Below are 17,910 nucleotides of genomic sequence, written 5' to 3'. Positions count from 1 at the left end.
TTTTGCATGTAGGGAGTTCCAGGCTCAACCGCTGACACCCCCAGTTTTAAAAGGATAGGACAGACTTCTTTCTGCCCATCACTCTGCAGAGGTGCTGCCAGTCAGAGTAAGCAGAGTAAGCCAGTCAGAGGTGCTGCCAGTCAGAGTGGGCTTGATGGGCAATTGGTTAAACCTGGTACAAAGCAGCTGCCTCAGTTCTTCCCTCACCACCCTGGCCTTGATCTTGCTGTTAACGGAGTGACTGGAATAAAGCAGATGAGAGTCGAGAAAGAAAACGGATCACACTTTACTGAAGTAAAGTGAACAAAACAGTATATAAATATGAAAAGGAGGGGTCTTCTTTCTTAGGGTTCAGGCCTAGTCCAGGGCAGGGTTAGTAGCCAATCAGAGCTCAAGCACTGCATTCTGGCTGGTTGTTAGGAAACACCTCCTCCTCCTCCTTCACCTCCCCTCTTGGCTCACTGTCTGTCAACAGAATTAACCCTTTAGTTGCTGACCGCAGGATCCCTGCTGTTATATTTCCAAACCTGCAACCTTAGCAACAAGCCAATTAACAGGAAGGATTCAAAACCTGCGGGACCAGAGATTCTTAGAAGACTGGAGTAAACATACGAACTATTTGAAAAGTAATTGTAATGAACAGATTACGCTAGTAGGACTGCAAGAAATTTTGTAAGGAGGACTATCTGAAATATGGCAAGAAAGACTATGAGGAGAATTATTAGTTAAGAGTAATAGAGAAATTAAGAAATGCAGAATAAGTGATAAAGAACGGAAAATCATCAGAGGTGTTGACGGAAGTCTAAAGCATTGTATAAAATAAGAAGTTACGTTATATGATTGTTGGCAATGATGTTAAAAAAACCAATAAATGTGTGTGTGTGTGTGTGTGTGTGTGTGTGTAAACAACCTTAGCAACAAGCCTTGCTGCACCCACTCAAGAATCAAACCAGCCACGAGTGCCTGCCTCTCTCGACACGCAAAAAAACATACAAAGGGCTGAGGCAGTCAACACCAGGAAGATGGAGTGCACTCAAGTCATTCTTTTCAGCGATACCCTCTTGAAATCCTGTTCTTTTTTTTAATGTTTGCAAAATCAGACTTCCCTGGTTTGTTTAATCCAGGGTGGGGAAGCTTTTTCGGTCCTCCTAATTCACTGTTGCTTACACTGACTGGCAGAGGCTCTCCTGGATTTCGGGCAGGGAATATTCCCAGGTCTACCTGGAAATGCCATCGGGGATCCAAAACGGGACCTTCTGTATGCCAAGCAAGTGTCCTGCCACCGAGCTTCAGCCATCTCCCCAGAAATAAAGAGCCCAGTCCTCATGCCTGTTATGTACTGAAGTTGTTAATTGACTCCCCCTCTGCCTGGTTCCGGTGGTAGAATGCATGGCGGGCAGCAATCTTGGACAGCTTCGGCGCGTAGTGGTTGCGGAGCTTCTCTTGAATCGTGTCCCACGGTGTTGCCTGGATTGCTTCAGGCGCAACCAATGCTCGGGCCGTCTCAAACACCTCAGGCCCACAGAGGCTGAGGAATAGGCCCCGCTTCCGCTTCTGTGATACTTCTGTCAGCTCGTTGGCTTGGAGGTAGCAGTCGAACCGAGTGAGGTAGGAGTCCCATGATTCAGAGGCTGGCGCAAACAGCGGTAGAGGCACAAGTGAAGCCATGGTTCCAATGCCGACGTGGAAGGCGATGGATGGAATACAGTGCTCTAGCCAGAACGGTCAGCTCTGAATTGGTTCTGTTCAGTGATTTCGCTCGGTGTTTCAGCTCAGTGATTCAGCTCAGCTCAGAGGGTGGCTGCATCTGGCTGTGCTCTGTTGTCCATCCATCCCACCTTCGTCGCCAGTGTTAAGTTGTGGGTGAACATATCAGACGACACAGCGATTCTTCAGACAGCTCTTGTTTATTCACAGGCCAGAACAGAACTGAACTGAAGGGTTCAGCCAGCCTGCTTATATAGAGCTCCACTACAATGCAACAGTAACAACTTTCTGTAACTATCCAATCACTGAACGTCACTTTCGATCCCTTTTTGCATATGTGGACCTGAACTATCTACAGTATCCCCCTGCTGGCCCAGGGTGAGAACTTCAGTACATAACAATGCCCTTGGTCAAATGGCTGGTTTTAAACAGGGCAATAAGGAATGTACGTCTAAAGTATAATACAAAAAATTATTAAGGAATTATAGACATTTATAGAATGTATATAGGGACGTGGGTGGCGCTGTGGGTTAAACCACAGAGCCTAGGACTTGCTGATCAGAAGGTTGGCGGTTCGAATCCCCGCGACGGGGTGAGCTCCCATTGCTCGGTCCCTGCTCCTGCCAACCTAGCAGTTCGAAAGCACGCCCAAAAAAAGTGCAAGTAGATAAATAGGTACCGCTCCGGCGGGAAGGTAAACGGCGTTTCCGTGCACTCTTCTGGTTCGCCAGAAGCAGCTTAGTCCTGCTGGCCACATGACCCAGAAGCTGTCTGCGGACAAATGCCGGCTCCCTCGGCCAATAAAGCGAGATGAGCGCCGCAACCCCAGAGTCGGTCACGACTGGACCTAATGGTCAGGGGTCCCTTTACCTTTACCTTACAGAATGTATATATAGTAATCACGCTTAAGTAAGAGCAATGTAGAGAAGCCAGAAGAGGGGTGGAGGGAAGTTAATTCGGATAAGATATAGATTGAAAGGAGAATAATATTGTTAAGCTGTAGTGTGTTTGAGATATTTGGAAAAAAAGTAATAAAAATTATTTGGGGGGAGGGGGACAAACAGAAGGTCCCAGGTTCAATCGCTCGCATCTCCCGGTAGGGCTGGGGATTGACCCCTTCATGAAACGCTGCAGAGCAGCAGCTGCCAGCTGGTGCAGACAATACTGAGCTAAGATAGACCCCAGAGGTCTGGCTGTGTAAGGCAGCTCCCTATTATATTACAGCATTACACCTTGTGATCTAACCAAATGTTTACAAGAAACATTATGAGTTTTATTTCAGTCCTGTGAGTGTCTTTATTTATGTACAGTTTTCTCTAAGTATACCATAAATTTGGACCATTCTTTTTTGGAATTTCTCATCATCCTGCTGTCGGATTCTTCCAGTTAGCCTTGCTATTTCTGCATACTCCAATACTTTCTGCTGCCATTCTTCAATTGTCGGAATAGCCTGTTGTTTCCATCTCTGTGAGAGGAGTAGTCTTCCTGCTGTTGTGGCATACAGGAAGAATTTCTGATCTTGAACCTGAGACCTTCTGCATGCAAAGCAGATGCTCTACCCCTGAACTACAGACTTTCCCCGCTACTACATCGGAGCATAAGGGATGCAGGTGGCGCTGTGGGTTAAACCACAGAGCCTAGGACTTGCTGATCAGAAGGTCGGCAGTTCGAATCCCCTTGACGGGGTGAGCTCCCGTTGCTCGGTCCCTGCTCCTGCCAACCTAGCAGTTCAAAAGCACAAAGTGCAAGTAGATAAATAGGTACCGCTCCGGCGGGAAGGTAAACGGCGTTTCTGTGCGCTGCTCTGGTTCGGCAGAAGTGGCTTAGTCAAGCTGGCCACATGACCCGGAAGCTGTACGCCGGCTCCCTCGGCCAATAAAGCGAGATGAGTGCTGGAACCCAAGTCGGCCACGACTGGACCTAATGGTCAGGGGTCCCTTTACCTTTACATCGGAACATGCTGGTTCATCAAAGGCAGAGGAACTTTTTCAGCACGAGAGCCATGTTGCAGCACGGACCACCTTCCTGGGGACACATGTGGGCGGGGCCAGAGGCAAACAGAGGCGGAGCTTACCTTTCCTACAGGAAGATGCATTCCAGTAGGGCTGCCACACATCCAGAATACGGCAGTCTGAAACAGTGGACATCGCTGCAGTGCCCAGGAAATTCTTTTTGGGTGAATTTCCTTAAGAATAGCTCTAAAACTTCATTATTATTATTTTGAGATTTATTTATTTTTTTAAAAAAGCTAAGCAACTTTGGTTAAAACTTAAAAAAAAGCTCTAAAACTTTTCACTTACTGTTATTGTTTTGCGTGTTATAATGATATGTATTATTGTATTTTCTTCTTGCTCAGTGACCCTTGATGGTTGGTGGCTACCAGCAGGAGACAATAATAAAATAAATAATAATAATAATAATAATAATAATTACTACTACTACTACTACTGCTACTACTACTACTAGACAGTAGGCTTTGTTCAGATCATGGATGAGGCAGACTCTAGCAAATGAAAGGGCATGCCATAATAATGGAGCCTAGCCCTTAAGATGTTACCAGACTTCCTTCTTTCGTTGTTGCATTTGCAAACAGAAAACACTGCAAAAATGCCATGACCTCTCTGCAACCCTCACTCTGCAGGTACGAGCCTGCAAAAGGCTGCCCTGTGGAAACTCCCTCAAGTCACAACAAAACTAGCAATTAATTATTGGCTGGAACAGCATAAACCTAAATATCTCTGTTCCTAGTGCTGCAGTGCCCTCTGCTGGCTATTGCCAGAACCAAACACCTGTTGAAAGAACTGAGTGGCCCAGGGACAGTTCTGAGGGCCGCATAGAGAGGCACAGAGGGCCTGAGGCTCTTGCTCCCTCCTAACTTACATGCCCTTTTATTCTCAGACATGTGCAGGAGAAGGACCCACTAGATCACGTCTGCATATGCCAGAAGGATCTGCCCATCTCTACCTAAAGGTAAAGGTAAAGGGACGCCTGACCATGAGGTCCAGTCGTAGCCGACTCTGGAGTTGCGGCGCTCATCTCGTTTTGCTGGCCGAGGGAGCCAGCGTACAGCTTCCGGGTCATGTGGCCAGCATGACTAAGCTGCTTCTGGCGAACCAGAGCAGCACACGGAAACGCCGTTTACCTTCCCGCTGGAGCGGTACCTATTTATCTACTTGCACTTTGACGTGCTTTCGAACTGCTAGGTGGCAGGAGCAGGGACCAAGCAACAGGAGCTCACCCCGTTGCGGGGATTCGAACCGCCGATGTTCTAATCGGCAAGTCCTAGGATCTGTGGTTTAACCCACAGCGCCACCCGCGTCCCCGCATCATCTCTATCTAGGTGGGTCTTAATGGTGGATGAAAGTGACTCACCTTCCTTTCTTTTGGGGCGTGGGTAGCAGCTATCAGGGAGTGGGGGTGTCCTGCAGGGATGTCTGTTCTCCTTACACACTGACATTCAAAAGAAAACCAGGCATTGCAACTTAGAATCATAGAAATTAATAGTGGAAACCGTAGTGTCATGTTCTGGGTGCGAAATGAGGCTTCCTTAGGGAACAGTGAGGAGATCTCAGGTGTGTGAAGGATCCATTTTAGGGACCTTCATGGAGAAGCAACATCCAGAAAACAAATGCAGTCAGTCAGAAGAGAGCCGGGTGCGATTCACCGTTCCGTTTAATGTTTTTTTTTTAATATCACAACAATCCTGAAGTGAACAGGCAGATCTACACTATAAAATCTTAAACCTGCACGAAAACAGTTTTGATTGCCTTAGTTCACCCCTGCCCACCCCCCTCTGTCCCACCCACCTCCCTTTCTCCCTTGGAGGGGGACTCTCAATTCCCCCCCCCCAACAGGGGTGACTTATTCATCCCGTTGCCCTTTCACACCCTTTGCCAAAAATCCAGAAATCCACGGTTTGCAAAACCCAAGACAGATTGGAAAAAACAGACTTTGACATCATGTAGACAAGATAAGAGATGGGACTCGATCCAAAAATGAGGAGGGTGAGGCACCTGTGAGGCCTTGCAAGACTTGCAAAGTTGGGGAAGGGGCTCTTTGGAAGGGGGGAGCTTTAAAAAACATTCAGTTCAAAATTGGAGTCAGACCAGGAGAGACGCGACAAGTGCCAATCACCCCGTCGCTGGTGGTGGGGTGTCGATGGAAAGATGTAGGGGGAAAGAGCACAGATGGATTACAGAGTTTTAAAAAAGGAGATTGTGTGTGGTTAAAAACATCCCTAATTCGTCCATGCATCAAACGAAACATCCTTACCTCCTCCACAGATGAAAATTCCTGCCCCACAGGGAGCTAGGTTCCTTCAGAGTCTTTGGGGCAAGCATCCCAACTGGGAGAGCGCCCCCCACCCCAAGGCACAAGGACACGGAGGGACCAGAAAAGATGTTGGGGCGTAGCGGGGGTAGGAAAAACAAAGGACCTGATGAAACAGAAAGACATTCCCGCCCCCCACAAGCACACACAGTGTAGCTTATGGGGGCAGCACCCCGCTGTGTCCCGTCCCTGTCCCCCACAAAATTATCTCCGCAGCAAACGTTCTACGAGGGGAGGTCTATGACAGGATCACGGTCTTTCGAAAGGCAGAGTCTCTTCTATCCGCTGGAAGGTCCATCAGCCCGCCAGGCGGGGCAAATCTCAGTATGGCCCGCGAGCGGAAGGGCGGCCATTTTGTTGTAGGCCCCGGGCATCCTCCGTCGCTTTCAACAGGCGCCCGGAGGCCCATTTAGCGGGAGGGATGACTGTTCTCGTGCACCAGAGGCCGCCTCCCGCTCGGTTTCCGCCTCCCTCATGCCAAGAGATGCCAAGAGACGCTCAGTCCATCTTGGAGAAGCCGCCGATGGTGACCTTCCGCTCCTGTCGGTTGGCCACCAGCTCCTGGAGGTGCAGTGCGCCGCCGCCGATGAAGCAGAAGGCAGGGCAGACGGGTCCCGAGCAGTCGATGCCGCACTCCCAGAGGCTGCGGAAGGAGACGGCGTCGAAGAACGTCACCTTGCCCCGCTCGTAGTCCAGGCAGATGCCCACACGGGGAGGCAGCGGCACAGTGCAGTTGCCGGGGTCCCGCGAAGTCAGCGCCACGCCATGCGAGAGGAGGATCTTGCCCATGCCGATGGTCAGGAAGGCGAAAGGCGGCGCTGTGTCCAGGGTGGTGTCCTCGGCGCCACTGTCATGACCGCTGTCGGGGTCGTACCTGAGCCACGGGAAACAAGGAGGCAGGCCAGGGGGAGAGGAAGAGTTAGGCCTCAGAGCAACAAGTCCGACGGCACATGAGCCTAGGAAGCTGGCTCACACCGCGGTCAAGGCCCCAGCCCCCTGGGAACCTTACCATGGGAGCTGGAGTCCAAGAACTACAGTTCCCACCAGCTCTGAGCCAGCCATGGCAGAGGTGTTTTCGAACTCCAGCTCCCATCAGCCCCCAGCCAGCCTGGGCCGAAAGATAAACCTTCGCGAGAAGCGACTGACGGTTAATCATCATCATTTATTTCTTATACGCTGCCCATCTGGCTGGGTTGCCAGTCAGATCAGACAGCTCCCAAAAAATATAAAGGGACAAAGCAAACGTTTAAAAACTTCCCGAAAACAGGATTGCCTTCAGACGATTCTAAAAGTTGTACAGTTATTTATCTCCTTGAAGGAGTGTCTTTACCCTCATCATTCAGTCCAGACAGTGAGATCCAGCTCTGAGGGCCTTCTGGCGGTTCCCTCCCTGCGAGAAGTGAAGTTACAGGGAAGCAGGCAGAGGGCCTTCTCGGCAGTGGCACCCACCCTGTGGAACGCCCTCCCATCAGATGTCAAGGAGATAAAGAACTATACAACTTTTAGAAGACATCTGAAGGCAGCCCTGTATCGGGAAGCTTTTAATGTTTGACATTTTGCTGTGTTTTTATTATCCTGGAAGCCGCTCAGAGTGGCTGAGGCAACCCAGTCAGATGGGTGGGGTACAGTATTATTATTATTATTATTATTATTATTATTATTCCAACTGGAAGGGGTCTTAAGGATCATCTAGTCCAACCCCCTCCCTGCAATGCAGGACTACGCAGCTCTCCCATATGGGGATCGAACCTGCAACCTTGGCGTTATCAGCATCACGCTCTAACCAGCTGAGCTATTGCAATATAGCAGTATTTCTATTTATACCCTGATCAATAAGCTGGTCAATATTAAAGTCAATATCCTAATCAATATCCCTTTTGCAATACAGTTGGGTGGAGGTTTTTCTATATACAGTGGTACCTCGGGTTTCATACGCTTCAGGTTACAGACTCTGCTAACCCATAAATAGTACCTCGGGTTAAGAACTTTGCTTCAGGATGAGAACAGAAATCGGGCTCCGGCGACGTGGCGGCAGCGGGAGGCTCCATTAGCTAAAGTGGTGCTTCAGGTTAAGAACAGTTTCAGGTTAAGAACGGACCTCCAGAACGAATTAAGTACTTAACCTGAGGTACCACTGTATATATAAACTTTATGAAATTAAAAAGACAATTTTCTTGAGAAAACCTGCCCCTCTTCCTCCCTCCAGAACAGCCGCTGCTCACCTGGGGCTCACCACATCCTGGGGTACCTGGAACCACTCTTGCAACTTGCTCTCCAGCCCGACGCCCACCTTGACAAGGTAGGAGCTGGGGTCCACGCAGCAGGCCCAATAGCTGCGCCCCTGGGTGACGGCCACGTCCCCGATCACCAGGTCGATCGACAGGTGGCAGCTGGTCATCAGCCGCTCTGCGGCAAAAAGCATGGGCAGCCCCGGCACGCTCCGGACGGCCCGCTGGTCCTTGCTGATCGCCAGGCGCTCCCGGTTGAACCCCCACCGGTTGTCCAGGAAGAAGTTCAGCACTTGGGAGAAGGTGAAGGTGGGAGGCGGGCAGAAGGAAAAGGAGGAGAAAGAATCTTAACTAGGAAGAACCCATCCCCCCTAAAAAGCTGCTGAGGTGTAGAAACTTTGGACACATCAACACTTTAAACAGCCATGATTCTCCCCCAAATAACTCTGGGAACTGTAGTTTATCAAAGGTGCAAAAAGTCATTAGGAGGTCCCTATTCCCCATCACAGAGCTACAATTCCCAAAGTTCCTTAGGAGAGGCACTGATTGTTAAACCACTCTGGGAATTTGTAGTCCTGGGAAGGGAATAAGGGTTCTCCTGACAACTCCTAGCACCCTTAAAATATTAAGAGTTCCCGCGATACTTTTTGGCTTTCTAAAGTGGTCTGATGTTGCTTTAAACCTACAGTGCAGATGGGGCGCATTCATTCGTTCGTTTAAAAAAAATATTTGTATACCGCTACATCATTTAAAAATAGCCAAGTGGTTTACAGCAGTAAAACTGTGAACCACCCCGATGAAGGGCTGTATACAAATTCAATAAACAATAACAATAAAACAAGAGCCGTACAGGACAGTGGTGCCTTGTTTCTTGAACAGCTTAGTTGTCGAACAACTTGGAACCCGAACGCTGTAAAGCCAGAAGTAAGTGTTCCAGTTTGCAAACTTTTTTTGGAAGCTGAACGTGCTCCGATTTGAGTGTTACACTTTCTTTCTGAGTGCCACACGGTGAAGTCTGTTTATGCTATTTATTTTGTGTTTTTGTGGCTTTTTTGTTTTGTTTTAGTGACTGTGTGGAACCCAGTTCAGCTACTGATTGATTGATTGACTGCGGAAATGGATATAAGCTGCAAAGCCACTTTAGACAGTGCAGGTAAGGGGGAAAAATACATGTTCATTTTTATCATCTACAATACTGTTTCATTGATTTTACAGTACAGTGCATTGTTTATTGCTTTCATTTTATGGATCAATGGTCTCGTTAGATAGTAAAATTCATGTTAAATTGCTGTTTTAGGGGTTGTTTTTAAAAGTCTGGAACGGATTAATCGGTTTTGCATTACTTTCTAAGGGAAAGCGCACCCTGATTTTGGAACGCTTTGGTTTTGGAACGGACTTCCAGAACGGATTAAGTTTCAGAACCAAGGTACCAATATAAAACCATTAAAAAAAGTTTAAAACATTTTTCAAAAGTTTGAAACAGGCATGAATTAACCATTGGGGAAGGATGCATTCTTCGTCGCCTGCCTGGTGGGATAGGAAAGTTTTCGGCAGGCTTTTCAAAGAAGAAGAAGAAGAGTTTGGATTTGATATCCCACTTTATCACTACCCAAAGGAGTCCCAAAGCGGCTAAAATTCTCCTTTCCCTTCCTCCTCCACAACAAACACTCTGTGAGGTGAGCGGGGCTGAGAGACTTCAGAGAAGTGTGACTGGCCCAAGGTCACCCAGCAGCTGCCTGTGGAGGAGCGGAGACGCGAACCCGGTTCCCCAGATTACGAATCTATCGCTCTTAACAACTATGCTCTTAACCACTACACCATGCTGGCACAGAAGGTGTCTGCTGAATCTCTAGGGGCAGATAGTTCCACAGGACCGGGCCGGCGGCTCTAAAGGCTCGGTATCTCGTCGTTGCCAACTCGGGAAAGGGCCAACGACACACCTGCAGATAATGTTGGTGATCGAGCTGATCCCCGAAGGTCCCCTGGACCCAAAGAACCTTGAAGTGGCTCAGTATTTCCAGGTAAACATGCCCTGGTTGTCAGAAAGACAGACTGCCTATATTTTTAGGAGGGTCTTACCGGGCGCTGGCGGCGTGTGCAGGTAGATGTCCTCGCTGTAGTCTCCGAACCCGGCCTTGTTGTACCCCTTGACCCGCAGGACGTAGACGCAGTCGGTGTCCAGGTACTCTACCATCGCGCTGGTGCCACGCACCTCCTCGCGGCGCTGCCACAGCTTGAGGGCCTTCCCTTTGGGCTCGGCGCGCCGGAACTCCACCGTGTAGTGCCAGGCGGACGGCGAGTGCTGCGGCAGGCGCCAGCAGAGGAAGATCTGGTCGTAGGCGTAGGTGCGCTGCGTGTCGATCACGGGGGCCTCCGGCGCTGTGGTGGGGGGGAGAGAGAAAGAAGGAGGGAGAGGGGACAAAGACAGGCGATGTCAGGTGCCGCCGCGGACAACAGGCGACGGGCACTCTGCACGGACCGACAGACAACTGGCTACAGGCTAAGGGGGTTCCAGAAGGCGAAAAAACGGGGTGGGGGGGAGAGCTGTCGGGAAGACGGGGCAAGCTGCTGAGAGACTCCGGGGAGCAGAAAGAGGCTGAGTGCGAGAGTCGGGGAGCAGGGTGGGAAGGGAAAGGGGGAAGAAAGAGAGGAGGAGGAGGAGAGGAAGAGCGAGGCAGGAGGAGACAGACCATGGCTGAATAGACACAGAAGAGAAGGAGAGAGCTGAGGCGATATGGTGGTGGCCTTGAGAGGGCCAGGACATCGATGGAGAGGGCTGGGGAGCCAGATATGAGTTTCCCCACTCCTGCTGTAGTACCCAAAAATGAATAAAAGGGGAGAAAACAGCACTGAATGATTGCTGCAAGTCCCTTTGAGTTGCTTTCAGTAAAAAATGAAACGAATAATAAGTTTCATTCGGCCTAGGCAGTGAGGTCCAGCGCCAAGGGCCTTCTGGCGGCTCTCTCACTGCGATAAGTGAGGTTACAGGGAACCAGGCACAGGGCCTTCTCAGTAGTGGCTCCCGCCCTGTGGAACGCCCTCCCATCAGATGTCAAGGAGATAAACAACTGTCTGACTTTTAGAAGACATCCGAAGGCAGCCCTGTATAGGGAAGTTTTAAATGTTTGAAGTCTTACTGTATTTTAATTCACCTGAAGCCGCCCAACGTGGCCGGGGCAACCCTGTCAGATGGGCGGCATATAAATTAAAATTATTATTATTATTATTTCTTGGTGGTGATGGGGAAAGAGAAACGAACCCTTTAGGAAACAAAATATGCAACTTATACTGCAGTCCACTGCAGGAATTGTTCCCACTACATTCAGTGGGGCCTAGAAAGGCAACGCGAGCTAATTAACCTCAGATTTTTTTGATCAGTTTGTTGGTTAAATCGGAAGAAGACTGCAATATTTTGCAGAGGAGGGAGGTGATTTTCAAAAACAAGATTCAGGGGGTCGTATCCTGTGTCAGGCCCTATTGAAAAATGGATGGATATGACATTTGTTTCAATGCGTGTAAAAATTCAGTTAGATGTAACCCGGGACCTCTAAAATGAAAAGGGTGAAGGAAGAAAGCCAGAGAGTTAAAAGGGTATTATCCATGTTTTTGTTTGGGCACCAGGGAGTAAAGTTGCTTGAGAGTCCTGGCCCCTTCAACCCAGACCACTAATGGTCAAAAAATCAAAAAGTGTCTTCTTCTGAGAGCCCCACTTCACTTTGGGTGGCCCCAACCCAGAGTGATGCAGGATTCCTTCAGCCCTGTCCAGGCAAACCCTGGATCAACCCCATTCGGTTCAGAATCTGGGATTTGTTTAATGCTGGTACACAGCCCTACACAACCTCAATTCTCCCCAACTGGTGTTCAGAGGCCTAATGCCTCCCTTCGATGACTTTGCTGTTGATGTCCTCCAGAACACAACAGATCTCTGCAAGCTACAGGAAGTCTCTCTCCGATATGGAACCATCTCCCTCGGGAGGCGGTGGGCTCTCCTTCCTTGAAGGTTTTTAAGCAGAGGTTGGACGGCCCTCTGTCATGGATGCTTTAGCTGAGATTCCTGCATTGCAGGGGGTTGGACTAGATGAAACATGGGGTCCCTTCCAACTCTACCATTCTATGATTCAATGATATTTACACAGCTGAGGCAGCTCACCAACTCGCTGCTGGTATTTTGTCACCTCAGGTGACTGCCTGGCTTGCTTCCCAGGAATAAGGGTGGCCGCCAGTTCAGACAGGACAGAAATGTTTAAACGAAAACCAGGGGTAGCCAACCCTCTAGGATTTTGCTTCCTTGCAGCCCCATTGCCTCCGGGGCTGATGGGACTTAGAATCCAGCAACATTTGAGGAGGCTGAATTGTGGCCTAAACCCCTGAATTATACAATGGAGAGTTTTGGCAGAAGTCAAGCTACAGTGGTACCTCGGGTTACAGACGCTTCAGGTTACAGACTCAGCTAACCCAGAAATATTAACTCAGGTTAAGAACTTTGCTTCAGGATGAGAAAAGAAATTGCGCGGCGGCAGCGGGAGGCCCCATTAGCTAAAGTGGTACCTCAAGTTAAGAACAGTTTCAGGTTAAGAACGGACCTCCGGAACGAATTAAGTACTTAACCCGAGGTACCACTGTTTTGAGTTTTGAAAGAGCAGGGAAGAACTAAATTTAGTTGGGGGGCAAGGAAGGGGCAGTGAAGCACATAGGACCCCTAGACCTCTCTACGTCAAACCAGCACCCCTCTGTGTCATGCCTTGAGGAAGAAACTGAAACTATTTCGTTGTCCCAACCGTGAACGCTTACAGCGGTACCTCAGGTTACATACTCTTCAGGTTACATACACTTCAGGTTACAGATTCCACTAACCCAGAAACAGTGCTTCAGGTTAAGAACTTTGCTTCAGGATGAGAACAGAAATCATGCTCCAGCGGCGCGGCGGCAGCAGGAGGCCCCATTAGCTAAAGTGGTGCTTCAAGTTAAGAACAGTTTCAGGTTAAGAACGGACCTCTGGAACAAATTAAGTACTTAACCCGAGGTACCACTGTATTTGGACATCGTTGACAGCCAAACCTAAATCGAGAATCAGCGGTGAGCGGGAAGGAACCCTGCCACCGAGCAGTCTTTTTTTTTAAACTCTGCACGTGCTCAGAGGTGCTTGGCCCGGCCAGAGCATCTTGAGGACCCGAACCAAACCTAAGCCACACAGGGGGACGGGAGGATGCAGGCGAAGGATGCAGGATGGAGGCGCGAGGGCTGGCGATGGGGGCAGAGGGAGGAGAAAGAGAGAAGTGAGAGAGTGTGTCAGGCGGCTCAGGGAGGACTGAGGTGGAGGGGGGGTCGGCTGGGCGGGAGATGACTTGCCTCATTTTTTTACTTCGATGATGACTCAGCAGCAGCCAAAGCCTATAAACAAAGAGAGGTAAAGCAGGTCTGAGATGGGTCAACAGCCAGGCACGGGGCAGAGGTGGGCCGCTGGGGGGCGGGCGCTGCGCCTGGAATATCGGGTGGGCTATGGATCATGGGATGGAGGGGTCGCAGGTCGGGGGGGGTGAGATGGAGCTGACCGGGGCCAAGAATCCCAGGGTGCGGTCCAGAGGCGATGTGAGAGACGGGGTGGTGGGGGAATCAAACACCCACCCAGCCCACTTTGGGTCTGGAGGGGGATGCGTGAAGTGGGAATGGGGTGAAGCGGAATGGAAGGAGGGGAAACAGCCCCCATACTTACCCTCCGCGCCCAAGGGCCGTGATCTGTCAGATCGGCGCCACACAAGCTACCTTCCCTCGGAGGATCACAGCACAGGCCAAGCCCCACTGTTAGGGGGCGGCCCGAGGGCTCCTGGGAGGGGGTCACCCCCACAGGCCCCAGGCAAGGAGGAATTCGCTTGTCCTGCTACGATCAAAAACAAATCCCGGCTCTGCGCCCGTTGCTTTTCCCGCAAGGGCGGCGGTTCCTTCGGCAAACTGGACCGGGTGAGGATTTCCTCCGGCGGAACGGCACCGGCACGGGACGCGAGGGCAAGGGAAGGGTGCCACGACCCTGCTGCTCCATCCCTTTGAGGCCCGCTTCCTACCACGCCAAAGCCTCCTCGGCCGCCGCACGTCCCGTACGTACCTTTGATGAAGGTGAGGTCCGTGAGCAGCTTCAGCTCTCGGCTCACATCCACCTGGAAGTGGCTGAAGGACGAGTTGGCTGCCGGCCGGAAGACCTGGAGGGAGTCGGTCGCCCGGACGATCCTGCCGGCGGGGTGGGGGGTTTGGTGGAAGGAAAGAGGGGGTCAGGCAAAGAGGAGCAGTTTCCCAAGGCAGATCCGAGGCCTGCTGTCCTGCCCAGCCTCTGGGCGCTGGGTGCAACGATTCCCATCACCCTGACCCATTGGCTGCCCGCGCTGGGGATGATGGAAGACGGAGCCCAACAGCACCCAGAGGGCAAAGGTCAGGTGAGATTGAACTGCGGTAGAGATACACACTTCTCTTCAATATATCTGTACTATTTTCATCGATTGTGCTCAGGGGTCATTCAGACGTGGGGAATATTGCATTAGTTTTCCTAACTACAATGGTACCTCGGGTTACATGCGCTTCAGGTTACAGACTCCGCTAACCCAGAAATAGTACCTCGGGTTAAGAACTTTGCTTCAGGATGAGAACAGAAATCGTGCTCCGGCGGCGCGGCAGCAGCAGGAGGCCCCATTAGCTAAAGTGGTGCTTCAGGTTAAGAACAGTTTCAGGTTAAGTACGGACCTCCGGAACGAATTATGGTAAGTATTTAACCCGTGGTACCACTGTACTCAGTTTCAGGGGCAGCAAAAAAAGCAGGGTTCGTGGCACAAAACATGGGTTTTACCTTGGGTTAAGAACTTTACCTCAGGATGAGAACAGAAATCGAGTGGCAGCGGCAGCGGGAGGCCCCATTAGCTAAAGTGGTACCTCACGTTAAGAACAGTTTCAGGTTAAGAACAGACCTCCAGAACGAATTAAGTTCTTAACCCAAGGTACCACTGTACAATGTTTTTTTAATGTTCATTTTGCGCCCCAGTACCTGTTGCATTACGGAACCACGGCTTTTTGACCAATGTACTGGCATGTTGGCTTGAATTTTTATTTACACCGCTGGGTGCACCACATGACGAAACAACAAAAGGCATTGGGCCACGTTGCTATCTCTCAACACAACAATAACACTCTCGTTCTGCACATACCTGCTTCTGTTATTATTAAAGGCATTAAAAACTGCATTCCAGTCTGATTTTCCTACTCATATTGAAATACTGCCCCTCAATGAGACCAAATGTTCATCAGTAAAACACCACACACCCACATTCCACACTGCTTCACACATTAAACGCTCACTTCCATCTGAGACTCAGGAAACGCCGTGACAGGAAATGTGGCCGCCATCAGGGGTAGCAACGGAACTGACCATTCACTGTGCTAGAGAAGAAACTAAAAAAATTGGGTTTTTTAGTTTCTTCTCCCGTTCGGGTACGCATACCCCTGCGTCCCCCCAGAAAAAAGCACCGGCGTAATGAAGGAATACTGACCCGCCATAAGAAACCCCTCGAAAGCTGACACTTGTCGCTCGATTTTTCTACCAGAGCTAACTGCCAAACTTTCCAACGCCACATGGCGGCAGGTACTCCTTCCAGAAACTTCCAGCGCTAGGTTTCTCACCTAGCTGCCGACAATAACTGACCAGTAAGACATTAGGAAACGCACATTTGTGTTACCAGCCAAGAAAAAGTTGAGGGAAGCAAGCTCCCGGGGATTTAGTTCTCTCCCATTATGTTTTGTTTTGTTTTTTAAATGATATTTATTAAAATTTCAAAAGGAAAAGATTACATTAAAAAGAAAGTTGACAGTAAAAAAAGAAAAAATACAAAATACAAAAAAGAAAAACCAATTAAAAACAATTCCATCTTTTCATCACTTCTTTTAGATTTACTTGCTTCCCAGACCTCCTCATACCTCCCTCTTTTGTATTCCAATTCAATTTATTAATCCAGCGATTCCTTTCCCTCCTTTTTAATCCTGATCTTTAATCCTGATATATTATAACATTAAATTTTTAGATATTAAAAACCAATTTTTCCGATATTCTTTTATACCATTACAGCTAGAAACCACTTAACTTCAATCCAACATCATTCTAACATTCATTAATTTTGTAGTTCTCTCCCATTATGGCACAAACTTCCCCGGGTGCCATTTTGAATTTGTTGCATCCACACACACACACACCTGTTATGTAGCTGCTTGGCAGCCTGGACAAAGCAGGGTTGGTCCGTCTCCTTGAGCACCTCCTGGGTGTAGCCCACCATGCCGGAGTTCTCCATCATGGCACGGTGTTCGTGCAGCTGCGCCCTCAGGTTGGAGACGCGGTCCTGCCGGCACTCCTCGATGGCGTTGAGCAGCGACGACTGCTTCTCCTCCAAGAGGGCGCTCAGGCCGCGCATCAGCCGGGCCACTTCCTCCTTGGCCTGGGCACCATTCGCCTGCAGGGAGGCAAAACACATGGGCACTGCGTTCAGGGAGGCAGGAGGGGATCTACAGTGGTACCTCGGTTAATTTTCCATAGCCTATCTTCCTTACACTTATTTCCCCGGGCCTCCTCGTACCTCCCTTTTTTGTATTCCAGTTCAGTTTGTTAGTTCAGCAAATCCTTACTATTAAGCATTTACCCATTTTTTTGCTATATTTTAAAAACTTTATTCTTTTTTCTGTATTCTGTATTTTCTTGTATTTTTACTTTTTGTTTTTGTGAAATTCTTGTATTCTTTGAAACTTTAATAAATATCATTTAAAAATATATATATATACAGTGGTACCTCGGGTTAAAAACACTTCAGGTTACAAACACTTCGGGTTACAGACTCCGCTAACCCGGAAGCAGTACCTCGGGTTAAAAACTTTACCTCAGGATGAGAACAGAAATCGCGCGCCGGCGGCAGCAGAAGGCCCCATTAGCTAAAGTGGTACCTCAGGTTAAGAACGGTTTCAGGTTAAGAACGGACCTCCGGGACGAATTAAGTTTGTGACCAGAGTACCACTATATTGTTTATTAACATCCTTCCCAACTTGCGCTAGCAAGTTCCTTAACTTAGCAGAGTTTCACATTCCCCTTTTAAATGCATGGCAGGTAGCTGGTTGCAGGCTTGTGTAAGCCTCTTACTATTAGGTTCCTGGCAAGTTCCCTTATATCCCTCTTAAAAGAATAAACACGCCACAATCTTGAGTAAAGCCGATAAAAGAAGTTTACTCACACTCAGTTCACAGTTGGATCCCTGAAGGCAGACTTAGTTACAAAGTAAAATACATGTGGATTTATCCTATATGGGGATAATCCCAGTGTCCTCTGTTGGCTGGAAGCCAGCAAAGCATCTCTAGCTAAAAAGCTGCTCCAACGATGGAGGAAGTCAAAGAGAGAGAATGTGGCAGCGTGCCTTGTCCTTTTGTTACCTGGACAGGTGAGGTCACGCCACCTCTAGTCACATGCAAAGGAAGTATGTCCCAGCCGGGAGGAAACAGGAAGTTTTCAACTGGCTGCACCAAACATTGCCCTGCATGTCCACTCTAGGAAAACAAGGAATGTTGTACTTGACTGCTACTTATGTATCACATCCCACAAAACAGAGGACAAAAAGCGGCGGCAGCTCTCTGG

The 17,910-nt window shown here is 49.2% G+C and overlaps 1 protein-coding gene and 1 long non-coding RNA gene across 2 annotated transcripts; one reads left to right on the top strand and one right to left on the bottom strand.

Annotated features, from left to right (window-relative positions):
• The first annotated feature begins 1,437 nt into the window (after positions 1 to 1,437).
• Positions 1,438 to 8,338, top strand: LOC308465196. The gene is made up of 3 exons (XR_013980341.1): positions 1,438 to 3,883; positions 4,606 to 4,677; positions 8,243 to 8,338. It is a non-coding gene; the product is annotated as an uncharacterized lncRNA (long non-coding RNA).
• Positions 5,520 to 16,805, bottom strand: TRIM46 (tripartite motif containing 46). Its single transcript, XM_080984715.1, has 5 exons — positions 16,491 to 16,805; positions 14,365 to 14,486; positions 10,344 to 10,643; positions 8,259 to 8,556; positions 5,520 to 6,910 (listed from the first exon to the last, which is right to left on the bottom strand). Exons 1-5 carry the CDS (start codon positions 16,763 to 16,765, stop codon positions 6,535 to 6,537), a joined length of 1,371 nt encoding a protein of 456 aa, XP_080840841.1. The 5' UTR covers positions 16,766 to 16,805; the 3' UTR covers positions 5,520 to 6,534.
• Positions 16,806 to 17,910: the final 1,105 nt, after the last annotated feature.

Source organism: Podarcis pityusensis (genome assembly GCF_964106645.2).
Source record: "Podarcis pityusensis genome assembly, chromosome: 16".
Classification (NCBI taxonomy): domain Eukaryota; kingdom Metazoa; phylum Chordata; class Lepidosauria; order Squamata; family Lacertidae; genus Podarcis; species Podarcis pityusensis.
The sequence above is the reverse complement of the archived record's forward strand: the minus strand, read 5'-3'. Positions and strand labels throughout refer to the sequence as shown.